The sequence below is a fragment of the Leptonotus elevatus genome, chromosome 14, assembly GCF_054856555.1.
Source record: "Leptonotus elevatus isolate MCC_2025b chromosome 14, RoL_Lele_1.0, whole genome shotgun sequence".
In the NCBI taxonomy this organism is placed as follows: Eukaryota; Metazoa; Chordata; class Actinopteri; order Syngnathiformes; family Syngnathidae; genus Leptonotus; species Leptonotus elevatus.
Genome location: NC_141252.1, coordinates 856,513 through 884,323, shown reverse-complemented (window position 1 = coordinate 884,323; position 27,811 = coordinate 856,513). Strand labels below are relative to the sequence as shown.

The 27,811-nt window shown below is 38.0% G+C and overlaps 3 protein-coding genes and 1 gene segment (V, D, J or C); all 4 read left to right on the top strand.

The window, feature by feature from the left end:
• The first annotated feature begins 1,112 nt into the window (after nt 1–1,112).
• Nucleotides 1,113–9,170, top strand: LOC147162429 (uncharacterized). Its single transcript, XM_086095642.1, has 9 exons — nt 1,113–2,228; nt 3,078–3,531; nt 4,947–5,008; nt 6,077–6,151; nt 6,243–6,408; nt 6,477–6,584; nt 7,688–7,736; nt 7,823–8,012; nt 8,914–9,170. Exons 2-8 carry the CDS (start codon nt 3,112–3,114, stop codon nt 7,963–7,965), a joined length of 1,023 nt encoding a protein of 340 aa, XP_085951768.1. The 5' UTR covers nt 1,113–2,228; nt 3,078–3,111; the 3' UTR covers nt 7,966–8,012; nt 8,914–9,170.
• A 5,352-nt stretch (nt 9,171–14,522) lies between these two features.
• On the top strand, nt 14,523–15,177 carry LOC147162428 (Ig kappa chain V region 3381-like). The segment is given in 2 exon segments: nt 14,523–14,583; nt 14,719–15,177. Coding segments are annotated over 2 exon segments (378 nt in total).
• Nucleotides 15,178–15,923: 746 nt separating this feature from the next.
• LOC147162426 (M1-specific T cell receptor beta chain) lies at nt 15,924–26,108 on the top strand. Its single transcript, XM_086095144.1, has 7 exons — nt 15,924–16,099; nt 16,995–17,297; nt 22,525–22,653; nt 24,031–24,381; nt 25,589–25,615; nt 25,717–25,823; nt 26,002–26,108. Exons 1-7 carry the CDS (start codon nt 16,048–16,050, stop codon nt 26,023–26,025), a joined length of 993 nt encoding a protein of 330 aa, XP_085951270.1. The 5' UTR covers nt 15,924–16,047; the 3' UTR covers nt 26,026–26,108.
• On the top strand, nt 17,312–18,844 carry LOC147162427 (uncharacterized). Its single transcript, XM_086094657.1, has 2 exons — nt 17,312–17,641; nt 17,720–18,844. The coding sequence occupies exons 1-2, from the start codon at nt 17,497–17,499 to the stop codon at nt 18,088–18,090; spliced, it is 516 nt and encodes a 171-aa protein (XP_085950783.1). The 5' UTR covers nt 17,312–17,496; the 3' UTR covers nt 18,091–18,844.
• Nucleotides 26,109–27,811: the final 1,703 nt, after the last annotated feature.

Sequence of the window (27,811 nt, the reverse complement as noted above, 5' to 3'; positions counted from 1 at the left end):
CTGATCACGATCACGTGACCTATCAAAGCCAATCAAACCGTTTGGCCACTGGAAGAGATTTGCCGGATTGATGACACAGTTTGCTTGTTCAAAAGTTTGGACAGCTGACTCAAAAAGCAAACATTTTAAAAATAAATGGAAGCGACGAGTGCATTTCCATTCTTCCGGAAGCCAGCACAAAATTATTGTTTCTTATGTTGAGAAAATGTGGGATCAGCACTTCCAAAAACAAACAATCAAGCTTAAAGTTTCTATCTAACCTGCCACCCGTGCAGTTACACCGCACGCCCTGCACGATTTACGTGCTTCACAAAAAAAAAGAGCCTTAATGTGCCAAGCAACGTGCAAAATCTCCCTGTTATGATTTACTTGAAGTTTGGCTTCATTTGCCTGTTCAGTGTTATTTTAAATTTAGCCCTGAGATGCCTGTGCTACTTAACTTTAAATGTTATCAGACTTTCTTTTTGAGTTGCAGGTATCAAATAATAAATGCATTAGATATATTGGTGTTCATGTCTGTAAGAATGTCAAAGAACGACTTAACTTCTCCCCCAGATTGTGATAGAGGGGGAAAAAACACATTATTATGAACCTTAAGACTTCAAAGAGATTTACCAGCTTTGAGGAGAGTCCTTTTGTCTAAAGCTTAATGTGTTTCCAGATCCCAGACCATTCTCTTAAAATGTTGATAAACTTTTGTTTGGCAAAATAAGCACCATCATCATCTGAAAAAAATTTGAGCATTAATGAATATTTATTTAGAGGATTTTAAGCAATAATTGTCACGGAAATTAAGGGAAGCATTCCACCGCCTCCAAACACACGCATTTATTATTATTATTTTTTTTTCTATTTCTTTATATCTTGGTTAAACAAACTGGAATAACTATGACTTTGTTACTTGTAATGTACAGCATTTCAATAACATCTTTGAGGAGGGGGCGGGGGGGGGGGGGTGACAAGCGTACATTGACCGTCATTCCCGAGTCAACCTTTATATTGAGACGTCAACAATTGTGCAACCTTTTTTACGCTTGGTTTACTGCACGTCATAAAAGACCAACGTTAATAGTCGCAAACTACCTTCATTTGTGCAAGTTGACCAAGCGTTATGAAATATCAGTACTATAATCTAAAAAGAAACCACGATAAATAAATACTGTATGCAAAAGTTTTTTTGTTTTTTTAACTAAATAATGGAACCGGCGCGTCACCTTTCTACGCAACACCGGACCAACGTATCCGCCATTACGGCTCATAGCGTAACCGAGGGCAGCGGTGAAACTGGACCAACATGGCCGCCGTGACAGTTCATTGTTAGACGGGAACAGGTGAAGTCATTATGGCCCCAAGGGCAGACGAGTGCAGCTTTTAAACTGGACCAACATGGCCGCCACGGCGGGTCATTTGTAGACGGCAGCTGTGAAACTGGACCATCGTGTCTGCCATTATGGCTCATCGTGATGTAGCAGCGGTGGTTGCTAAATGTAATAATAATAATAATAATAATAATAATAATACATTATTAAACATATTTCTTTAATGAACATTTCCACTTTAAAACTTAACTTTCGACTAACGTTTATTAAAAGATGTTAAGGAAATTACAGTAAGAGCAGCTCTGAGCGAGACAATCAGTTTAGAGGCGAATATGCTAATTGCTGTGTAGTGACATGTTTCATGTGATTGACGAGACAGAATCAGTATGGACGCAAATGTGAAAATTGCTATAATGTGACATGTTTCACAAGATTGACGACACAAATGTAGACGTTTAAATTGAACGTAATCGTGATTGCCACTTAAGTAATATCCTAAAAGTCAGCGAGGCTAACGATGCGCTAGCAGCTAGCACCTTAGCCACTAGGTCTACTACTGTCACTTCAAATTTATTAAATTCGATCATAATGTTGCTTTCTGTCAACAAAATTAGGACAAAGCCATCCTTAAGGGGGTTAATGGCGTGTTGTAGCGCACCGGCAGCCCGGTGTTCCGTTAGGAACTATTATCCGACAAAATTTAAATGGGAAATCTTTCAACCTACCTAAAGGTTGGGTGACATAACAAAGAGCTTTGATGGCTTTTAAGAAGCTTTTCGGGCTCATCTTGTCCTACCACGTTTGTGGGTGGACGTCCCACGCATCTCAGCACGCAAGTCCAGCAGGAGTTCCACACACTCCACAGGTTCGAGGAGGAATCTTGATGACAGCTCGTGAGTAGCACCGCAGGTACAATGTGTCCACTGACATCTTACTATTTCTACTACAACTACTCATTTATAATGCATATACAATATTTTCCTACAGCTCTTGTTTTGGAACTCTTGAAGTAGTTTGAGTGGGATTTATAATGTACTGGTTCATATTTTTCATTTTAATTGTTGACATATTGAATACAAATCTATTCTTATATTTGCGCCATTGGTAGTGTAGTGGTTCAAGCTTTTGTTTTGGATCTTATGATTAGTGATAGTGTAGTGGTTCACATACCTGATTTATTACATCTGGTTGGTATTGATAGTGTAGTGGATCTAATAATTTTGTGGAGTGTTGCTTGGGAAATTAATTGGCAAATTTCAACACACCACTTGTCAATTTTTTTGTCAAATGACTGGAACATTCAGCGACAAATAGTAAAATTCACTTCATTCATCCCATCATTGTTTAAAAAGTTAGTGAGGGATACTGTCTTAAGCTTGTTATGAAGCTTTTATTCATTATACACTATGATGTAATGTATTATGTAAAAAAAATTGAATTCAAATGCCCCTGTAAAAGTCAACTCACTATGGGAGGCTTTATTATTATTATTGTTATTTTTTTTTTTACGTATATAGAGAATATATTTTATTGTTTCGTTTAGTGCCTGGATAAGCTGAGGGCTTACGTGCAGTCCACATAATCATTGCTTCATGAAACATGAAAAGTTGGTGTTTCCAGCTTATGTATAGAATCTCATGATCAACTTGTGTGTGGTCCACTTGTAGCATAATGGTTCACATAGCTGACTTGACTGCAACCAGCATGGCCACGATCGCCATTCAAATGTTTTTTTTTTTTGTTGTTTTGCTGTCCCAGGAGATTTTAGGCAACGGAGTCAGGAGCGCACAGAATGGATCACCGTCAGACGCTGCCCAACGACGAGGACGTCAAGTGGGACAAGTTGCTGGACAACATCCTGAAGTCGGCCGACACCATCCTGTGGGGCACCACACCTGCCAGCACCCCCTTGCCGGCGGTGCCGCCGGCGGTGCCGCCGCCGCCGCCGCCACCGTCGCCGCCGTCCCCGCCGTCCCCGCCGTCCCCGCCGTCGCCTAAAGAAGAACCGCATCCTATGCCCGTTACAGCCGCAGCCAGCGAGCACGTCGGGGCGACAGACCTGCTGCCCCTGGCAGGCGGTCGAGATCACCTGGAGCTGCTGATGGAGGGGCAGCCCCCGGATGTGGACGATGACCTCTCCAACGTGCTGGATGACTTTTGGCTGCCCGACTACCTGGGCGGCCAACCGGGCCCTATCAGCGTCCAAGACCAGGTAACCAGATCACTTTTCACGCTGTCCTGCATTTTGTTATGGCTGTGATGCGAGCGACTAAGGCACAAAAAAAATAGTAAAAAAATGTCCAGAATTAATGAAAATATTATTTTTCATGAAGGATTAATATATTTAAAAACTAATTTTGCCACTTGCTGTCAACTGAAGATGACATCACCTGTGCGGAGGAAGTAGTTAACGGCCAATCATGGCTCACCTGTTTTCTGGGTTTGGTCAGAAAACTGAGCCATGATTGGTCGTTTAAAAATAATGAAGTTATGACATTAAATATAGACAAAATATGATCTTACTGTTGAAAATGGATCAATGATCAAGACCCTTTTGTGTTATTCATTTAAAAAAAATACTTGAATAATTACTCAGTTTTTGGGTTATTAAACTTAAAAAACCCAATAAACCCAACTCAAACCAGTAAATACATCAACCCAAAAGTTGGTTATTTACCTGTTTTTTTTTAAAAACGTGATAGTGAAAAAATTTGAGCAATTGCACCCCCCAAAAAACAAAAAATTCCCATTAGACAGGGCATCTGTGCCATCTTGCGTAGTAATATTAGCGCTTTTCAGAAAGAGTGCAAACAAAAAGCAATGTAAACGTTTCAAAAAAATAGTTTTACCCCTCCCACGCTTATTAAACACATTTACGATACGATACGATACGATATGATATACTTTTATTTTCCCCCGTGGGGAACTTTTTCCTGGACTCCGTCCAGCTGCAGTTCCAGTAAAGAAAAAAACAACAGAATAGAAAGAGATCAAATTAAAGTTGTGGTGCTCGCGGCAGGCCGAGGCGAGTTCTCCTCAGCTCATCCAGCTTGCCGTTGCCGAGCGGCAAGGACGGCAGCGCTGGTCCGCATCCTCTCCTCCGGAGTCTTTGGCGTGCTCCGCCTCGTTGTCCTCTCCTCCGGCGGCGTTTCCCCCGGGTCTGCTCGCGGGGGGGTGGTGGCGTGCCGCCCGTCGAGCGGAGGGCCCAGAGCGCGTCTCTGATGTCGGACAACAAAGCCATGTCGTTCCTTTGTTCCCACTGTCCGCACACGCCACGAGCCGTTGGCAGATTAGGCTCCGTTCGGAGCCCCCGACGTGTGCTGTAACTCGCGGTAGGAGTCGCGGACAGGTTGAGCAACAAGTGGCTCATAATTTAAAAAAAAGTCAAAAATTAAAAGTTAAATAAGGAAAAGGTTAGAAGAACTGCAGCTTTTCCACGGAGCCCGGAAGCGGAATTAAATCAAATAATAAACATATTCAAACACATTCCAAGCATAAAATGTCTATAAAATGTACATTTTGTAGTGCAGATGTGCCTTTGCGCTTTTTGTTGACGCTATCTGCCTGGAGCGGTCATGGTTGCCTTGCAAAGTTTCTGGTGCGCGTGTGCGTGCGTTCTCTCTCCAGGATGACGACGTCATGGTGATGCCGATGCACGACGGCGCCAACCAGCCTCTTCTGGGAAGGCTGTAAGTGTCAAAAAACACTTGGAAGCTTTAAAAGGTCATACGTGAGGTCACGAAGCTCGTTGGCAGTGCAGCGGTTCAAATAGCTGACTTTGATTCAGCTGGCGTGAGCTGGATTTCCATTCTGAACTTCATGTTGACTGGTGCGGGGATTTACATTCCATTGGATACTTGCAGTATAGTGGACCACATTGCCTTCTAGGAATGTAACGATAGCTACAATATGGTGATATCGCGATGTTGAAATTGCCACAATATCGTCGTCGTCATGTCACGATATTAAAAGCAGCATATCTGTTAAAAAGGTGAGGCTGTATTCCATTTATGGAGTTCTAGCACCCTCTGGTGGTTAGTTTATTAGTGCAGTTTAATTAGGAATTTTTGACCACTGGTGATTAATTATCCCTCATATAAGTCAGTCATACCAGCAAATATATAATTTTTTTGGGCAATATCGTGAGTTTTACACAGTGTTGTGATTTTTTTTTTATACATAGCGCCAACCTCCCCACAATATTGTGATATTTATCGTATGGTGATGGATATCCTTACATCTCTATTGCTATCGTTACTATAGGGCCCGACCAATATGGATTTTTTTAAATGTGGATCTTTAGAGGTCAATGTCCATTCCGATATTTGGCAGAATTAAATTCCGATAACCGATTAATCAACAGATTATTTAAAAAAAAAAATTTGATGAATAAAATCTGGATTTTTTGGGGGGTTTCTTAATGCTTACAAAAGTAAAAATGTGAATTACAGGCAGGGCATGTCCTTCAGTATTTTTAATTTTTTTTTGTGCTGTGCTTGAACATTATTATCTTTGTTATAGTGTGTTACTGTGGGGGAGAGAATAAATTAATTTTCCTGTGTAAAGTTCACAAATTGTAAGAAATAGCATGTATTATAAAAACAGTCCAACGTTCTGCCTGGAATTCATTTTTAATTGTGTTTTTGCAGGCCTGCCGACGAATCAGTCAATTTTTTAAAATATTTGATATTCAAATGAGCTAACATTCTTTATTTTTGACACTGTTTAAAGTCTACAGTGTGTGTGTGTGTGTGTAGTAATGGCGAGATGATGTGCGGGGCGTCCTCGTCGTCCGACTCCATGGAACCTCCCACTGATGCCACTCAGACCATGTAAGTGTTAAAAAAAAAATAATAATAAAAAAACGCAAAATAAAACAAATCAGCTCCTGCTTGTTCTCTTGATGACGTTTGTTGTGTGCAGCAATAGCGGCAAAAGCCAACGTTACGGCCGGCCGGAAGCCAACCGGCCGTACATCAAGAAGCCGCCCAACGCCTTCATGCTGTTCCGCAAGGAGCAGAGTCCCAACGTCGTCGCCCAGTTCAACATCACCAACTCCGCGGCGGTCAATAAAATCCTGGGAAGGATGGTAAAAGTACTACTTGAATGCCTTTTTCTTTTCACGTCACGGGCGTTGACTCGCTTTGGCTTCCGCAGTGGAAGTCGCTGCCCAAAAAGCTGCAAGCCAAGTACTACCAGCAGGCCGAAGAGCACAAAATCCTCCACAGCCTGCAGCATCCAGACTGGTCCTGCACAGAAAACTATGTAAGATGTTTTTTGATATATACATACATATATCATGTATAAATAAATGATATAGATGCATTTCACTTTTTGTCCGAAGATGGCTGCCGATAGAAGAATATTTGACCAAAGTTGCATTCAAACGTCTGTCATGAGCTTGTAGTTATAGCGCGCAACATAGCAGCACAATATCCATTGAATTACTTATTATTATTATTTGACTTTACAGTATAATGCTATATAGTGCTATGTTTCCTACTTAAATAAATAAATAAATACAAATTGGAGAAACTGGTCAAAGGCTTTTCCATTCATTTTCAAAATGAAATAAACTCAAGGTAATACTTTTATTCTTGACAATATAATAAAAATAAATTATTGTAAGGTGATAATTCTAGGAAATATATATATATATATTTTTAAATAATACAAAAAAAAAAAAAGAACTGATCAAAGGCTTTTCCATTCATTTTAATGGGGAAAGCTGATTTGGTTACAAAATGAAATAAACTCCACTTCAGGTAGTAGTGTTATTCTTGACAATATAATATAAAATGTTCTTGTAAGGTAATAATTCTAGGAAATATTTATATACATTTTTAAATAATATAAAAAAAACGAATCGAAGACTTTTACATTCATTTTAAAGGGAAAAGCTGATTTTCTTACGGAACTAAATACTCAACTTCAGGTAGTATTGTATTATGACTTTATACTTGACATTAAATATAATAGAACAATTTGCTTGTAAAGTGATAATTATAGGAAATATTTTATTTGAAAATATTTGACTTTTTGAAGCAAAAAAATTTGTTTTTTTTAAATCATATATACGACTTACGTTCTTGAAAATATAAAAAAAAAAAATCTTGTACATAGATTTTCTTAGAGATAAACTTTTTAAAACAAAGATAATGCGAAAAAAAAATCCTAAAACTGCAGCACACAAGGGTGTTTTTTTATTGTATTTTTGGTATTGTTTTATACACGGGTGCGTATTATACACAGGATTTTTACGGTACTCGTTTTTTTTTTTTGCATTTGGATGACAGCGTTGCCTGTACAGTTAATGGCATCTGTTTGGGACAAAAATGTCTCAAATGAGTTTCGTTTGTGTGTGTTAGGGCAAAAAGAGGAAGCGCGATCGCAGCAGGCACAGCACAAGCAGCCCAAGTACGTCATGTGATCTACATCCGCTGGCGGAAAACACGAGTTACCGCTGAACAAATGTGTGTTGTCATCTGTCCCATACAAAAAAGAGTCCCTGGAGGACGTGGCCCCGGTGGTGGAACACTGCTGCGCCGGCGTGGGCAACGTCCCCGGCAACGACACGCTGTGCCATCACTACCACAAGAGCATCGTGGGGGAGACGCACACATACGCGCACACGCGTGGCTGCTGACGAGCACCTCGGATCAGGTTCACGCTCCCCCCCGGCCGGAACATCAGGTACCGCTGCACACGGTGTTCAACAGTAGCATTTTGTTGAGATTTTTTTTTTTTTTTATGCGAACATTTCTCGGAATTAACAATCCTTTCAAATATCCAACTTAAAAAAAAAAAAAAAAAAAACGCCTTTTTTGTCCAATAAAACATATTGTCACACTTAAAATAATTGCCTAAGTAATTTTTTTGCCAAAATTATATTTTTTTCCATGATACAAATGATTAGATTTTTGTGTTTCCTGAAAAATCTGGAAATAATTATTTAGGAGATTATTTTAAGGTGCCTTTTACTTTTAAAGTTATGAATGGCAATGGTCAATAGGGGGGCGCTAGTACACATGCTTGTCACCGTATTACATTCCTTGGAGATAACAAAAAAAAAGAGACAATATTCAAAGTAGAACAAAAGTATTACAAAATATAAGTACAGTAAACCACCTCCATCATGAGTTCACAGTTCAATTTCACAGATTTGGTTGTCCAGTTAACTCGTGAGTGTAGTACTACTGACGACCACTAGATGGTGGCACAGTTACACAATGTTAAGTTTGAAAGAAGAACAAAAAACGAAGTATTTCAACACAGTTGAGTTTTTATTGAAAATAACAATGTTATCCACTGTAATCCTGCATTTTAGGCCTACAGAAAGCAACAGGTGTTGATTAATTATATCTCACACATCTTCAGATGTATGTCTATTGTGTTGGTTTATTTAAAATAAAAACAGTCAATACAAACTGGAGCGCTATTAACCAATCTGCTGGATCAAAAATAGTTGACAACTTATACTCCAAAAACTGCAACCTTTAAGGACTTTTTGGTTTTGTTTAATTTTATGTTTGTCCACCTGATGGCGCCAATTTTCGCCTTCCTCCTGAAATGTGTTTGTCATGTGTATGTGAAGGACACGCGGTGGAGTTCAGGAGGAAGACACTTTGATCCGAGACACGTTCACGAGCGGTGCTGGACAACGGTGATGGACTTTATCTTCTAACAGAACTGCTGTTCTGTTAGAAGATAAACATGGCGGCATCTGCAGGAACAAAGGAAGAAATGAATAAAAATATTTTCATAGGCCACTCCATACTTTTTCATTACATCAATCACACTTATTCATAGCAGTGTCTCATAAATAAACTTTTTTTGTTCTCATTCACACAACTTTGATTTCTTCAGACAACTTTTATTCAGATTAAATGTTTTTGATAAAAAGCCTTGAGATTTTCATTCATTTTTTTCTTTTCTCATCTTAAGTATAAAAGTTGAGAAAAATTCCTTTTTAGTTTTTTTTCCTCAAAAATAATAAAAAAAAAAATCATATTTACTCCCAAAATAGAGAACAAAAAACTTTTCCTAAAAATCTAGTGTGTTTTTTATTTAACAAAAGTATACATAGTTTTACAACTTAATACTTATCTTGTCTTTTTTAAGATTTTCTCTAAACTATACAGTTTTTTTTCCTTGAAAATATCAAAAGTTTTTCTCTCAAAAATAACAGACTATGAAAATTCTCTTGAAATTACATATTTTTAATATCAAAAGTATATAAAGTTTTTACTTTTTAATGGAAAATACTAGTTTGAAATATTTTTGTGAAAAATGTTCTTGAAAATATCAAACTTGCATAAATACATTTTTGTTTTCCAAAATAACACTAAAAATGTACTTTAAAAAAAATTCTAAATATATCAAGACTACTTTACTCTTTTCATAAATATTTTAAACTTTTTCTAGAAAATACTAACCTTTTAACATTATTGCAAAAGTATAGTTTTAAAATAACTTCTTGTGAAAAAAATTCTTGAAAATATAAAATTAGCATAATTTATTTTATTTTTTTATCTGTTCCTTTTCCAAAATAACACAGAATTAGGGCTTGGAATCTTTTGACTGTCTCACGATTCGATTCCGATTTTTGGGCCTGCGATTCGATTCAGAATCGATTATCAATTCAGAACGATTTTAGATGAAAAAAGATTTTAATGACAATGATTTCTGATTCAATTTATAGATATGCAAAGAATTGTCACGATCTACTCCAGTCTGACTCGCTAATGCTAATTAGCGCGCTACACGTGGCACTTTTATCACTCAAAAGAACGACTATTCATATAAAACGCTTCACGAATGTATACAGAGAAGCATCTTAACATCCTACACTGCAAAAAAAATAATTGGAATAACTTGATCATGACATTTTGCTTCTATGTGGCTACAACTTAACAGCGTATCAGTACGAACGGAACCACACTGCCCCTAAGTGGCCAAAGCGTGTACAACATGAACAGTGCTCCCAATAAAGGCGCACACAAACAAGGGCAAGACAGTACAAAATAATTGAAATAAAATCGATTTTGAATCATACTAAATGAGAATGGCGATTCTTATGAGAATCATTTTTTTGGCGCACCCCTACTACTAAAAATGTACTTCAAAAAGAAAAATCTAAATTGACAGATTTGTTTCTCAAGACTTTCATTTTTGTACTTTTTTCCTAAATATTTTAAACCTTTTCGAGAAAGTACCTTTTCACGTTAGCGCACTGCATCATGCTTTCAACACCCCCTTTCAGATGCCACCTTTTCAGGATGTGGCAAAGGGTCTCACTTGTCACTCAACCCTCAATAATGTCGCCAGTCGTCAGCCTCTTTGTCATCTGTCTGCTCTGCAGCGTTGCTGGTGAGATTCCGCATCATGTTGACTGACGATATATAATACGCAAAGTAGCCTACACATTGATTGACTGGATCGCTTCCAGGAGACGGCAAAGGGGTCCGCCAGATGCCGGATTTGCTGGTCCGGTTAGGTCTTCCCGCCCGCATGCACTGTAGCCACAACCTGGGCGGCACCTTCTTGCTCATGTTCTGGTACCGGAAGACTCCGGGAGGCGGCTTGAAACACATCCTCAGCACGTCGTCCTTCAAGAGCCAACCAGGATTCGGAAACGCCGACCCGAGCTTCTTCTTGGCCGAGCAGGCGGTGGCCGAAAGGGGGTTCTTGACGGTGAGGAAGGTGCGGCCGAACGATGCCGGAATCTACTGGTGCGCCGTTGGCACGCTTCACGGTGATGTGCGACTCTGTGAGGGCGTGCCAAAAAATGAGCGACACACTTTTTACATGATGCCAACCGCGCATGCTGATAACGCATCCGCAATCTGGGGGCAAACCGACCTCAATGGTTTGAAATCCCTGACTGTGTTTAGGTTGAACAAAAAAAAAGAAAAAAGGAGTCCTTGAGAAAAAGGTAAATTCATGTAACGGTGATTTTAGATGCACCTATTTGCAATTGATTGTATGTAAAAAAAAAAAGAAAAAAAGACAACAAACCAGTAACATTTCATGTTTGTCAACTTTCCAGCATGAATGCAAGCCATGCTACAAATTTAGCAGGCCTGGCTAACGTCTGGTAAACGTAAGTTTTAAGTACGCGGGTACATTTTGTGTACACATTAAATGTAACTTATAGTGTATGACTTTGGTCAGAAACAAGAGGAAGGGGCGGGGGGGGGGGGGGGGGGGTAGTGTAGTGTAGTGAGATCACGGGGGGGGGGGGGGGGGCTTTATTGAGTTAATCAAATAAATGAACATTGAAAAATCTAATTTCTGCACACAGTCCTTGTAATGACAAAAAAAAGTGATTTATTTTAATGGCCAATAAGATTTCAGGATAAATTATAGCCGTCAAGGGCGGTGAATGAATTATTATTATTATTATTATTATAAATATTAACATGCTTGACTGTAATTTCCTTTCTAATCTCTCCCTAACTTTCTTTAGTCCATGTTTAGTGTGTGTTTAGGAGTATAATAAATAAATAAATAAGTAACTATTAAATAAGTAAAATTTGTGATTTATCATGAGTTAACTAGTGAAGTCATGCGATTAATTACAATTAAAACATTTAATCGCCTGACGAGATGATTATTAAAAATTAGGGGCGTCAGGCGATTATTATTTTTTTTTACTTCAATAGTTAACTCACGATTAATCACACATTTTATATCTGTTCTAAATGTACAATAAAAAAATCTAGGTTTTCATACTCTTGTTAACAAAAGTAGAAACAAAGTTAAACTAATAGAAATAGTTACAATTATTTTTTTACGTTTATAACCGTCAATGGCAGTGAATGAGTTAAAAATGTCCACTAACAAATCTTAATTTTTCTTGTCTTTTCACTGCTTTTTTTTTCAAGTGCAATTTAGATTTTTTTTATTTTTGTAATTACAGTAGTGTACCTGTTTTTAAAAATCTACGAAGGTTTGAACATTGAGTCCGCGAGAGAAATGTGAAAATATGTCCAGGCCGGTCTGAGAGAAGGATATAAAGTGTGTGGTGAGGGAGCCTTAAAATATGTATAATAAAGGTAAAAATATAAAGCTCACGACCTTGTGGATTTCACTTATTGCGGGTATTTGTTGAAATGTAACCCCAGCAATAACGGAAGGAACACTGTACCCCACGTTATGCGCCCCCAGAGCTCACTAGGAGGCAATAGAGGCATAAGATTTCCCCCATTGAACACATGCTCAACGCATGCTGATGATAAAGATACGGACGGGTATATGGTTTTAAAAACTAATAATATACAGATTTTAAAACGTTTTTTTTTTTAAACGACAAAGTACTTTTTTTTTTTGAGGAATGCTTTCATTATAAAAATAAATGATTACATAAATAATCGACCATGTAGGCATTATTATGGGCCTGCTGCGAAGCAGAAGGCACATATTACTATCCTAGAAAAAGGGAAAAAGGGTTTATTATTTTACGCAAAAATGCGGCCCGTACCGTAGATCGCACCGGGACAAATGAGGTATCAAACGATGCGGCTCGATCTGACTCGGTGCGGCATTATTTTTCTAAGAATTCCCAGTTACCATGGCGACGCTATTCCCAAAAAAGTCCCAAATAAAGTCCCATAGGAATGAATGGGAATCCGAAAGAGATCAACTCCAATCAAGCACCTTTTTCAAAGACACGCTGCGCGCGCATACGTTGACCGACCGATATGAAAATTAGCTCATTTTGTTGGAATTTTTGTCATCTTTAGCTCAGTGTCAAAAAAAAAATTAAGGAACGAAAGCTCTCCCCCCTGTGCGGGTTCAAAGACAGTGAGCAAAGGGGTGAAAGTCGCCTATTTAGAGTGTGACTAATTAAGGACAGAGTGCTGGGAACCAAAAAATATATTTCCAAAAGTTTCACTTCAACTCGTCACCATGGCCACAATCTTTGCTCACTAGACATCAAATTCGCACATTTTGTAGCCACAAGCCTCTGCTTTCTGACAAACTAAGTTTTATTTGGCTAAGGTGTCATTTAGTACCTTTATTTTCACTTTAAGCGAGGAGAAGTCGCACTATTTCGATCTCTTTTCAATGTTAATTTCGCCGTTTTTCCCTCTTCATTTTCGATCAATCATAAGTTTTCAACCTGCTCTCATTTGGTCATTTTTCATCCGATTAAAAAACTGAGAACATGCTCGGGTTCCCCAAACCCTTGCCGTTCTAACGAGCCATTTCTGGAATCTGCATCTTCAACCGTTAAGTCGCGAGAGGCTTTTGTTTGAGGTGAGCGTAATCCTATACAAATCAATGGAACGTTGGTGCGTGACGTCTCCTAACAACTTAAAATCAAATGTGTGTGCGTGAATGTGCATGTTTTGTAAAGGGGCAGGAAGATACTGTTGATTATGGTAGATTCCACATTTCTTGACCGATTTCAATGGTTTGAATTTTAAACTGTTCAGCTCATTGAAAAGAGTTAGCAGGCCCATTCAAAATTTCCGCGGGAATTTTTCTAGTTCATTTTTTTATGTTGGTTAAAAAACGACCAAAAAATGCTTCCTACCAAAAAATGACCATGTATAATAAATAGGGTTTTTATGTAAAAAAAAAAAATACTAATAAAAAAGAAATCAAAAAGACCATGTATAGTAAAGGCTTTCATTATATTAAAAATGTATATAAAATAAGGCATTTAGTTTAAATAAATACAATAAAAAAAAGACCATGTATGGTAAAGGCTTTCATTATATAAAAAACATGTATATAAAGTAAGGCATTTATTAAAAAAAAATACAATTTAAAATATAAAAAGAAATTTATTTATTTATTTATTTTCAAAAATTACCATGTATAGTAAGGCTTTTTGTTCCCCAAAAATGACCCTAGCTGCTAAGGTATGACAATTTTTTTATTATATTAAAATGTTTTGTATAATAAGGCTTTTTTTTTTTTTTTTAAACGGCAAAGTGTATTAAGTTAAAACAAGTTAAACTCAAACAGAAAAAGTCACTTGAATGCAGCAATTAATGGTGACTGTTTATTGAGATTGCAGATGTGCAATTTCAAATGGAAACAATCTGCAGCCTACAGTACGAATGGCCGCTGGGCAATCCCTTTTTGCTCGGGGCCCCTTGTCACGCCACCGCGCTCAGCCAATCAGCTCATTTCAGCTGCTGCTCTTCATCAGACGAGTAGCGAGCGCATGCCATAGTAACCTCATGTGACCCCGGTGAAATGATGTTCCTCTTGTTGCTGAGCGTTGCTGCCAGCTTTACTCTGCTCTCAGGTGACATCGGACATCATTTACACTATGCTAAGCTAATATTTGCTAATGGTCTTAGTGGAATACCAAAATGTATGCGTTCAGTAGTCCTTGATATTTACTTTTATATTTACGTTTTGCTTTTTTTTTCCCTTTCAGGACAGCATGCCACCACGCAGACTCCCGCCGACATCATCGAGGCAGCGGACGGCTCGGTCACGCTTCAATGTTCTCACAACATACGGATCTACAACCAGATGCTGTGGTACCGGCAGCGCGGCATGGGCGTGCAGCTCCTCGGGTTCATGTACTATAAAGATGCCAATCTGGAGCCTGGCGAAGAGGATGTGAGGCTGGTTGGGAGCGCCGAGGCAGGAGAAACGTGCAAAATGATCATCCAAAAGTTGCGCCTGAACAGCAGCGCCATTTATTACTGTGCAGCTAGTTACCACGGTGCAGTGTCGTGCTACATCGAGAAGTCATAAACCTTATCACTCACGCAGAGCCCCCCCCCCCCCCCTCCCAATCCCGCCATTTTTGATAAACCCCACGTGCATCCCCGGCACCACCGCCGTGCACCTGGGTCCAACCATTCCAAGTACTCTTAATAGAGTGGGAGGTTCATCCGTTGGTTGCTAGCATGCCGCCACACACGTACGTGTCGTTGAGGTTGATAAAAAAATCCTCTTGGCTTCTTAAAAAAAAAAAAAAATGAAAAGAAAATGTGGCAAGACTGAGAACTGTGTAGTATGGAATCGTGGAGATATGATGTTAAACTGTTTATTAGTTTTCCTGATTTTGCTTGCAGTTAGCGCCCACTGGATACGTACCACTTCCCCCCTTCTCTGCTAGCTAGCTAACTTCCTTAGCAAGTAGGCTAGCTCTCGTCATCTTATTGACCAATCATTAATTATCTTTGGTGTTACTGTTTAACAACAGGAAGCACATAAGATTTGTCAAAGGCTCAAAATCATCTTCAAAAAACACATCTGTTCGCTTAATTAAAGATTTATATAGTGTCTGATGTTTTACCGGATAACAAAAACACGTTAGGTTCATTGAAGATTTAAATCAGGCTTCCCAAATCCTGGTCCTCGAGAGCCGGAGTCCTACAGGTTTTAGGATGTTTCCGTCCTCAACACACCTCGAAGACCAGGATTGGGGAAACTTGATTTAAATAGTGTCTGATATTTACGAAAAAGTTCATCGAAAAAGAAAATTTCTTTAATTTGAACAAAAACGTACTTTGTTGTTGAAGACTAAGTTCTCTGTTATGTCTGTATGTGTTTACCGCATAGTATATATATATATATATATATATATATATATATATATATATATATATATATTTCCCAGAGTGCATGTTAAAGGGTTAAAGGAGGTCGTGAGCCTCCGGCTCTCAGCCAATCAGCTTGCTTCGTCTGTTGCTCTTTATCAGATAAGTTGCGAGCGTAGATCATAGCAACCTCAAGTGAGCCAGACGACGTGATGTTCCTCTTGTTGTTGAGCATTGCTGCCAGCTTTACTCTCCTCCTCTCAGGTAACATCGGATGACGTCAACGCGGCAATATTATGCTCATATTTTTTTATTCTCTACTTCAAGGCTAAAAGGGCATCATGTTTGATCAATTGAAGGCGTGTTTTTTTTTCTTTCGAAAATGTAAACATTAGGCCTTTCCAAGTCCAAATGGTCTTTGATGTTTATGATTTTACTACAGTAGGACATTTGAAGGTTCTAAAAGGTTGTTAACTCATTCACTGCCATTGACGGCTGTAGACGTCAAAAATTCATTTGAACTATTTCTATGAGTTTAACATTTTTTTCCACTTTTGAAAACCTAGAATTGTTTTTATTGTACATTTAGAACAGATATAAAATTTGTGATTAATCGTGAGTTAACTATTGAAGTCATGCAATTAATTACAATAAAAAAATGTAATCGCCTGACGCGATAAAAAAAAAGAGAAAAGATAATAAAAAATTAGGGGCATCGTAATTAATCCTTCACTAGTTAACTGACGATTAATCATAAATTTTATATCTGTTCTAAATGTACAATAAATAAAAAATCTAGGTTTTCATAAAAAAATGTTTTAACTAATAGTTCAAATGAATATTTGACGTCTATAGCCGTCAATGGCAGTGAATGAGTTAATCGTCGAAGACTAAATCCATGTTGACGTTTACAAAATCACGTATGTTAGAGTTTGCAAAAAATCATTTTGTTGTTTCGAAGGACAATATAAGCTTCACTGTAGACTAAATAGCCTTCAAAGTTGACCAATACATCAATATTGTCAGATTAATCTCTAATTCATCGGCAATGTTTACCAAAAAACGTGCAAAAGATTCGTCGTACACTAATCAAAAAACGTTCGCTAGTTCCATTGACTTGGAAGTTTACAAAACGTCCTCTTTCTTTTTTGTCTTTCAGGGTTGGACGTCACGCAGACTCCCGCCGACATCATCGATTCAGTGGGCCGCTCGGCCACGGTCGACTGTTCTCACAATATAACCAACTACGACCTGATGCTGTGGTACCGGCAGCGCGGCGCGGACGTGCAGCTCCTCGGGTACCTGTACTACAAAGATGCCAATATGGAGCCTGGCGAAGAGGACGTGAAGCTGGCGGGCAGCGGCCAAGCCAACAAAAAGGGCAAAATGATCATCCCCGAGCTGCGCCTGAACAGCAGCGCCGTTTATTACTGCGCCGCTCGCTACCACGGTGCAGCGTGGCATTAAACGATCAAGTCATAAACCTTATCACGCATAAAGCCCAACGTTCACCGTTGCCGCCGTGCACCTGGATTCAACCATTCCGAGCGCCGTTTTTAGAACGGGAGGTTGATGCTAACCCGTCGAACGGTCTTGGCTGCGCTCGGGTTCGTCAATATTATGAAAACGCTGACTCAAAAGTGCGCCTTGTTCCACCTACGATGCCATCACGCCCTTGCTGCATTGCGACCGTGTCACTTCCTGTCTTGACTCCCTGCAACACAGAGCCTCTGCTCCGTCACATATCGAGTATGAAGCCTCAACACCGTCTCATTATCTTTGCGGCTAACGTGGTCTGGATGACAGGTACGACCCCCCCCCCCCCCATCGCCATTTTATGAGTGTTTGTTTAAAGCATTCAAGCGCATTTCCGTCGCTTTTCAGGAGTACAGCTGAGTGAAGACGAGAGGGTCTCTCAGACCCCCCGTGATGTTTTCAGGAAAGCGGACGACGAGGACGTCACGTTGAGCTTCACGCACACGCTCACCCACTACGACACCATCCTGTGGTACAGGCGGGTGTCAGGCGCCGCCCGCTCCTTGGAATTGGTGGCCGTCGTCAATTACGATAAGGCTTTGGTGGAGCCGGCCTTCGAGGGCCGCACCCACGTGAGCGGCAACGGCAGGGAGGCGGCTCACCTCCGCATCCTCGTGCAGAGGTGGCCTGACAACGGCGGCCATTTTTTTGCTGCTGCCAGTACACACGGCCATGAAGGGGCCCGACGGTGCCCCACAAAAACCCTCCCTGAAAGATAGAACGGAAGACGAAAGCCGCTTGACACACTTTCTTTCGGCTGTCACTTTAAAAAGTCAAAATGCGCTACAAAAAAAAAAAAAATGCTATTTGCGGGGTGAAGGATTAAGCCCTGATGTGACTAAAAAAAACTAGCTAGAATAATAGATTAGCCTCCATTAACTCATTCACTGTCGTTGATGCCTATAGATGTCAAAAATTCATTTGAACTATTTTTATTAGTTTTACACTTTTTCCACGAATATGAAAACCCCCCAAAAAAAATTATTGTACATTTAGAACAAATATAAAATTTGTGATAAATCATGAGTTAATTATTGAAGTCATGTGATTAATTACAATTTTAAAAAATTATCGCCTGACGCGATAATAAAAATTAGGAGCGTCAATTAATCACAAATTTCATATCTGTTCTAAATATACAATTAAAGAATTTGAGGTTTTCACACTCTTGTTAACAAAAGTGGAAAATAATGTTAAACCAATAGAAATAGTTCAAATGAATTTTTGACGTCTATAGCCGTCAATGGCAGTGAATGAGTTAAAAATAAATAAAAATGATATATATATATATATATATATATGACATAGGCATTGTTGGGAGGACGTGAGGGTAGGCAATTAGCTGATTGGCTGCCATACATAAGCTAGCAAAATTTAAAGTGACATCAAAGGATCAAAGGTGGGAGGGATGCAAGGACAATGAATAATAAAGGAATATAAAACGATTGCTTTATATGACTATCCTTAGGTATTATGTAATTTACAACATATTTATTTTAGCATTTAAAAGAAAATTGTATGGACTGTCTCAATGTGTCTGTGTCAATGTTTTTGTTTTTGTTTTTACTGTATTACATTATACTACATTTAATTTTATTTCAATTTATATTTGATCATTGAAATAAATATTATTTAGATTTTGCATGTTTTTCTATTTCAAAATGTTCTGCTCAACAGAAATTGTTGTGTCATGTTTTGGATTAAAAAACAGGTAAAGAAAATAGAATTTTTTTGTCTGAAAGAAAAGTAGTTAAACATTTTTTTTACTTGAGTACAGTGTGTATATATATATATATAATTCCAGATAAATATAAGAAAAATAAATACAATAAATATATAAATATAAGAAACATAAAATTTTGAGGGATAAAAAGTTGTCCAGGTTTAGTAATACACAGCACTTTTATTTATGTATGTATTTAATTATTAGATTTTTTTAAAATAAAAATCAATGGCAATATAATGTACCTTTTTTTTTTTTTTCCAAATTTGAATAGTTTTTCCAGAACAATATAAAATAATAACTATTATTTTATTATCATATTATTTTATATGTGTGTTTTAATACATTATGTTTTGTTTGTTTGTTTAGGTGTTTTTAGGTTTAAATGTAAAAAAAAAAGTGACTCAATAAATATAAATATAATATCAACTACAAGCTTTTATGGATTAGTAACACTATTTATATTTTGTTAAAAAAAATTATTTATTATCTTTTGAGTGGGTGGGAGGGATTGAGTGTTTATGAGCGCATCTCCTCCTCCTCAGCTACTTTTCTTGGCCACACACAAATAGCAGCAGCAACTTTGGAGAGATGCGGGTTGAGATATGAGCAGCAGGTGAGGATGACGAGGGGGACGAAGGGGACGAGGGGGACGAGGGGAATGGTGTAAGGGGGGTATCGAAAACCATGAAAACCCACCACGCAGGTTTTTGAACAAAGCGTACACACTGTGTATACAGGGGGCCACGGTGATGCAAGCCCATAGAAGGGCTGTACAAAAAGCTCCCTCACAAACGTTGCCGCCATCATAGATGACAAAATGGATGCCTCGTCCCGCTATATATAACCTGCCAGGAACTAATCGGTTTCTGGTCATTTCTGGACCATATTCAATGTGTTTACGCAAATTGATATTCCTCGGGGTGGTTATTTTGTCTGATTTTGTAATTTTCTATTTCAGCTCTTTGACTTTTAACCAAGGTTGGGTTTGGGCGGACTCAAGAGCGGTCGGTCCACCATTTCGAGCGAGTTTTACGCCCTGAAGTTGAAATCAATTACATGTAACATTCTTAGAAAACGTTGGTAATAAAAGCTATACTTGATAACCTCATGGTAACTGTTAGAGTAGACAATTTTTGTATTGTACTCTTTGCGTGTTCAATTTAACTGAATGGTGAGATTCTGGAGAAGAAGTCCCTTTGCAAAGGTATTATAATTATCAGAAGCTTCTGATCACACAAATGAAGTCACCCAAGCAGTGTTCTGTTCAAAAGTGTGTCCCTCCTTCTCCTGCACACCGTTTTTTATTGAAAAGGCCCTCCCCTCCCATGAGCACAAAAAGGCAGAAGTTCCCAGGAATACAAATCAGATTAGACTTAAACAATAATAAATCAGCCTGTCTCACTTCGACCGGCTGAGACCGGTACTAGGCTACACTCCCTTTTAGATAATAGTGGAAAAGAAACTTGTTGCCCTTCTTTTCTCAGGAGAGAGACAGATAAGAATACAATAGACAATCCCATTCATTGAGCTACACAGCTATAACTAAATCCAAAACGGCTAAAATATAAATTGAAACTGAAAAACAATGTTAATAATTCAACATAACCCATTCATTGATCGCTTTAACTCACCAGTATGGGTATCGTTTTAACGCGGGCTGTGCGTGAATTGACGGTGACTTGAATTGAGTCGCCAATTTGCTGTCAAAAACGAATGCCGAATTGTATCTTCAGATTCGAGTCACATTGGGTTATAGCATATTGACGCGTTTTTTTGTTGTTGTTGTCGTCCTTTTGTTTTGTCATAAAGGAATGTTGAACGGCCGTAGACTCTCGTCAGCACGCACGTCATGCGACGGCTAGCGAGCATTTGAGTCAACTGAGCGGAAACAAAAGCACCCAGGTTAGCTTAGTAGTGCTAGCAGCTAGCTAGCAGCTAGTACAACACAAGCGGATGGATTTAAAATGTGTTTTTGGGGATCCTGGAGTTTAAATGAAGGGTTTTGAAACGGACAACTTTATCATAGGTTTACGTTGGTTTTCCAGTCCAGACCAAATCAATAGCAGGAATAGTGGAAATCTGGTTTGATATTAAAGCAAAGCAGGGGTAAAGTCACTGTTCAACTGCTGTGTAACTCTTGAATTATGACTGATGCAATCTTTGGCGCAGGAACAAGGTGAACCATTCTAGGTAAGATGTGGGAACTATTCATAAAAGGAATTTAAAAGCTTTTTGAATTTTCCCAGAAAAAATAAAGTTTTTACATTAAATAATAATGGCGGAAAATTGGTGGTTTTGTCTACTGGCCAGCTGTCCTGTGATACTCTGCAGCTTTTCTTTTTTTTTTGGTGCAGGAACAAGGATGACAGTTCTCGGTAAGACAGAAGACGAAAGCAATACCAGGAAAACAAGTTTCATATAAAAAGTCTCTGATCATCTGTTGTTGCGGGTTTTATGCATTGGACGGCGACGCTGTGACAACGCTGATGCAGCTTTCTTTGGCGCAGGAACAAAGTTAACCGTTGTAGGTAAGACACAGGAACAGCTCAAGTGTCCGACATTTGAAGTCTTCCTAAGGAAATTTAATGAAACTAAAATTGTAAAAATGATTGTTGCGGATCGCTTTTTGTGTAGTAGACCCGCTACGCTGTGACACGTCTGAAGTGTTTGTTTTTTTTGGCACAGGAACAAGATTAACAAACAGTTCAAGGTAAAAACACTTGCATGCTTGTGACAAAAAAAGTGTTAGGTTCGTTGAAAGCGCTTTGTTAACACCGACGTCAGTTCATTGAAGACAAAATCACATTTTACGAAAACACTACGATGAAGGATGGATGACTCTTAACTTGTCAACCATGTTGATTAAAATAACTACGTTAGGCATGTTAAAGACTTGCCTGATGTTTACAAAATTGTACGTTACGTGTATCGGAAATCCTAAATTGTCTTTCCTTTACAAAAACCTGCATCTTGGATTCACTGTTGACTAAACGTTCCGAAAACGGTGAAGGCTGTACGTAAAAAAAAAAAAGTATACTAAGTTACCAAAGGCTGGATCACATAATTCAAGACCGAATTATCTTTGTTGATAAAAAAATAATAATAATGTGTGTACGGTTTGTTAAACACGATATTGTCTTTGACGGTTACAAAAAACATACATTAGGTTTATCGGCTTTTTTGGTTGAGGCTCAATTCTCGTCCTGGTTCGAAAAACATCGACTTTGGTTTTAATAAAGACTCGATCATCTTTGATGTTTACGAACAAACGTTAAGCTCACGGAAGACTTTTCCAATATGTTTACAAAATCCCGTAACTCATATTGAAGACTTTGACTCATCGTGTTCATTGATGGCAAATTCATCATCAAATGAACATTGACATACTTTCAAGGTGGGTTGAGCAACCTTAAGTCAGTGTCGCTTTAAGGCCTCGTCAGACAAAGGTGGTTGCGCGAAGAGCTCGAGAGCTCGAGAGGTTTCCGCGGTAGCTCGGCGTCGCTGTGCTCGTACGATCAAGCTTTCTTCGGTGCAGGAACCAAACTCACTGTTTTAGGTAAGAAAAACGCGCGCTTACGGATCTTTGGCTGAACAAGCGGATGTGTTGCAAGCCCCTTGAGGGTTTTTGTTGATTTCAATTGAATCGAGACATGTTGATTTGGGGGGAAAAGTTTGTAGTGAAGTAGTTAAATGGGTATGAAGTGGACGTTTTTCCCTTTTTGCAGCTGGAAGAAAATGGAGCAGAAAACGTTTTCTTTAACCACAAGTAGCTCACAATGTTGAGTCGGACTTTTTGACTTTGAAATGTGATGATGTTTCGGGGGGGGGGAAATGTAGAACAACAAAAAAGATCTTTACTATCTTAGAATTCATGTCTATGTCTAGTTTTGGTTCATGGAGGTAAGTAAGTTTGTCTTTGACGCTTATTAAAAAACGTGCATTTGGTTGGATGAAAACTCAAATCATCTCCGATGCTCATGAAAAAACATATGTTCGGTTCATTGAAGAATTCCAATTGTCTTTGATGTTAACAAAACCACAGTCAATACTCAACTTTATTTCAAGAAGACTTTTTAAAAAAAAAAGTTATTTATAGGCTGGAAATCACCTTTGAATTTTACATGAAAATGTATATGATCAAGAACTCCAAATCAGCTTTGTTGTTTACAAGATGTGTGTCTAACGTCTGCAAAGCCTGCAAATCACATTGATGGGCTTTAAAGAGGGTCTTTGATGTTCACAAAGGGTCTTTGATGTTAATAAACACATATGCTAGGCTAGTTAAAGATTAAAGCCTGCAAATCACCATTGAAGAACTTTGAAGGAGTATTAAAGGTCTTTGATGTTCACAAAGGGTCTTTGACGTTCACAAAGGGGTCTTTGATGTTAATAAACACATATGTTAGGTTAATTAAAGATTAAATCATCATCCATGTTTATATAAACGTGTACATAAGATCACCGAAAACAAAGTAGTCTTTGATATGATCAAAGACACAGACTCAAACTCAGCTTTGCTGTTAACAGCAGATTACGTTAGGGCATTTGGAAACTGTAAATCATCTTTGAAGTTAGCATAAAACATAATTTAGTTATTGACGACTCTAGGGTCTTTGATATTAGCAAAACGTGCTGTAACATCCAAACTACGGCCCGGGCCACTTGCGGCCCACTATCCATTTTTTAGCGGCCCGCTACATATACCAAATATTAATTTTGACATGGCCTGCAATGCTTTAAAAAAAAAAACATTTTTAGTAGTCTTTGATGTTATCAAAAACACGGCGAATTCAATGAAGACCGTAAATCATCTTTGTGCACTAGTTCCTTAAAGATACAGATTATTATTATTTTTTATGAAAAAGAACATTATATAATAATATATCATAATATCAATAATCATATTGATGATTTGTGTGTTGGCTCCACACAGAATCAAACGCCAAAATCACCCCGCCCAAGGTGACGTTGTTCCTGCCTTCGGATCGCGAGTGCACTGACGACAAGGACAAGGAGGCCAAGAAGAAGACGTTGGTCTGCGCCGCCACCGACTTCTACCCCGACCACGTCCGCGTGGCCTGGATGGTGGACGGCGAAAAGAGGGAAAAGGGCGTGGCTAAGGACCCAGAGGCCCGGCGGCGAGGGGTCGGCTACAGCATCACCAGCAGGCTCAGGGTCCCGGCGCACGAATGGTACCGCGGGAGCCGGAAGTTCACCTGCATCGTGACGTTTTTCAACGGAGTAACATATGTCGACTACCCACAACACATCAGCGGCCTAGAAGGTGACTTAATCATGTTATCCACTCCAAATTGTCTTTGATGTTTACAAAAACACGTACATTAGGATCAATGAAGACTACATGGTCTTTGGTGTTCACAAAATCATGCATGTTAGGTTTTTAAATGCCTAAATCGTCTGTTAGCTACAAAAAAATTTACTTGCTTAGTTTGTTCAAAAATCTAAATCGTTTTTGGTATTTACCAACACACACATCCAAAAACCTTCATCATGTTCATCAAAGACACTACATTGGTAAAATTGACCCCCAAAAAAGCACACATTCGATTTGCTAAAGACTATAAATCATCTTAAATTGTTACAAAAATACAAAAAACTCGAAATTGTTCTTTTAGAAAATGAGCTTAATCAAAGACTTTGAATCATCTTTGATGCTCAGAGGTACATTTGTCTTTAATGGTAAATTATTATTTTTTTTACAAAAATGCATACGCTAAGATTCCTTGAAGGCTAAAGTGTCTTTGATATTTACAAAGACCCGCACATGGTCAAAAATTTTCCTAAAATACTTTGTAGTATTTGATGTTAAAATTTTGTTTGTAAGGTCCATTTTTGATTACATTGCTTTTGATATTGAGGAAAACATATATGTTAGGTGTATTGTTTTTAAATCATCTTTGATGTTTGAAGATTCAGGTTTGTCAGATGCTAAATTGTCAAAAAAAACATTGACGTGAGATCGTATATCGTCTTTGATGTTTAACATGCCGAATTTATTGAAAACTATCATTGATGTGAACAAAAATGTGCATTAATTCATATAATTGCCTTTGATGCTCACTAAAACACGTACATTAGGTTAACTGAAGGCCGTAATTTGTCTTTGATGTTTCTAAAAACTGCACGTTTGTTTTATTGAGAATTAATTTGTCCTTGATGTTTACAAAATGTACATGAAGGCTACGTACAACATAAATGGCCTTGCTCTTTACGCAAAAATACATTTTGGTTAATCAAAGACTGTAAATCATCTATGATGTTTACAAAACACAAACATCAGATAATGTTTACAAAACTAAAACTGGTTTATTACAAAAAACACGAATTTGAAAAAAGAATACAATTTTTCCGAAATCATTTAAACTGTCTTTGATGATAACAAAAAAATCCAGACTGTTTGAATGGTTGAACACCCGTCCGTGTCTTTGATGATAACTATTTTGATATTTATTATCTGATCTTCTCTTTAGACTCAGCTGAAGACGAACCCAGCCGAGGTGATTTTGTGATTTTTTTGTTTAACGTTTCCTCGACGCGTCTTACGAGTAACTGGCGCACTGGCGAGATTCTCAACGCCGTCCCGTCTTTTGTCCTCCAGAGAGCTTCCTGAGGTTGACGCAGAGCGCCAAACTGTCGTACGGCGTCCTCATCGCCAAGAGCTCCGTCTACGCCGCCTTCGTGGCCTTCCTGCTGTGGCGGCTCAGGGTTGGTTGTGCCCAGTGATGCCTTGAAAAAAAAAAAAAAAACACAAATGAAATAAAATTACTAAATTGTTCATGTTTACAAAAATGCATTTGTTCGGTTCAATAAAGACTTCAAATGTTTTCCAGCTTTCCATAGACGCGATTGCTGATTTTTTTTTTTTTCTCGTTGTTTGTTGCAGGTGTCGTCTGGGAAAAACCGCTAAAGGACGAATGTCTTTGTTTTGTTTTTTTTCTCATTTTTTGTTTCTTCACTTTGTTCAATAAAAGTATTATTCAGTACTCACAATAGTGTCCTTTGTTTGCCTTTGAATTCAAGTCAACTGATTGATTATGTACTTCTAGAGGAAATTTGTTTATTTCTACAAATCATTCACTTGCCGTATTTTCTTTTTAGTTATAATGCACATTATATTTCACATATGTACAGCACATACATATACGGATACGGATACGCACATGGTTATAAAAAAATATATATATATAACTTTCAAAAAGATGTATGTATGTAACTACATCTTTACTGTAAAATATATATGAGATTATTTTTTACTTATAATAAAGCATAGTATTTAAATATATATAAGCATAGTATTTAAATATATATATATATAATTTTTCAATTATATATGTCATAAGGGAAGTTATATATTTCTTTTTAATCTATTTTTATTTTATTTTTTCCCTTTCGGACATATTATTACAACAGATGTCACCGATCACATCATTTGCAACATCAACAACAACCGAAAGAAGGGCTGACGGGTTGAAGCCATGATTTTTTTTTGACTGTATTGATATAAATATATTACAAGCAACTTATAGAGGTATATGGTTAAATCATTTTTTTTAAAGTCATTTCTCTCTCTTTCTCTCTCTTAAATTCTACGACTGCATTATATACTGTATAAAGCAGTTTATTTATTTTATATATTTTTTTGCATGTATTCCACTTTTCTCCCCAAAAATATTTTCTTGAACTTTATTTTTTATTTTTTATGGGTTATTGTTTCTCTCAAACAAATAAATGTAGTTTTTGTTAATAAAGTTAATTTCAGTGTACCGGTGGTAATTCATTCGTTTATTTTCCTGAGTCATGAATCATTTAAAACAAATGTTATTTTATTTTCTATTTTCAATTTATACATGACATGGAATCTGACTTGCAAATACATTTTTGTGTCGACACTTTTAAAAACGTGGACGGCGTTAAGTGAAATGAGGTCACATAGCGAGAGAGGATGTGGTCACAAACTCACAAACATGCGAGCACAACTTTCCACTCGCACCGCAACCACCATCTTGCACCTGCACGCACGCACGCACGCACGCACGCACGCGGATGTGAGACGTGGCGCATGCGTGGGCAGGAAGTGAGAAAGGTGCAGCAAAGCAATGACACTTTTCAGTGCAGAACAACATGAAAAGGAAAAGAGAAAATGCACATCTGAATAGCATAGATGGCCTAATTCAAGATTTTATTGCAATTTTCGACATTATAAGCGACAGCCCAACGACTTCATTAACTCCCGTTTCCAAGATGGCCGCACCCATGAAAGCAACAAAGTCGTATAAAACGAAAATCAGAACGGGTAGTTAATCTGACCACACGCTCTGTCATTAGTTAAAGTGACGTCACAAGGTTTATGGACGCCATCTTGTCAACATCTGGCTCCATTACCACAATCTTACAGTCCAAGGCCAAACATTTGGTACAGTTGCAGTTTTTGAAGATTTAGGGCGTTTTATTCACATCTAGCATTATTACTCTAAACAGATCAATCATTTATTTTGATTCAAAAGTGATTTTTACGACTGCTATTTAGTACACATACCACTTTATAGTTTATTTATTTCAATTTAACTAAAAAAAATATTTACAAATTTAATGAAAGTTGTGAGTAGTTTGCTTGACTGTCTCTACCCTTTTTGAACATATTCCTATAGTTACAGTTAACTTTTTTTAATCTATAATCTGTCACCACAAAGGGG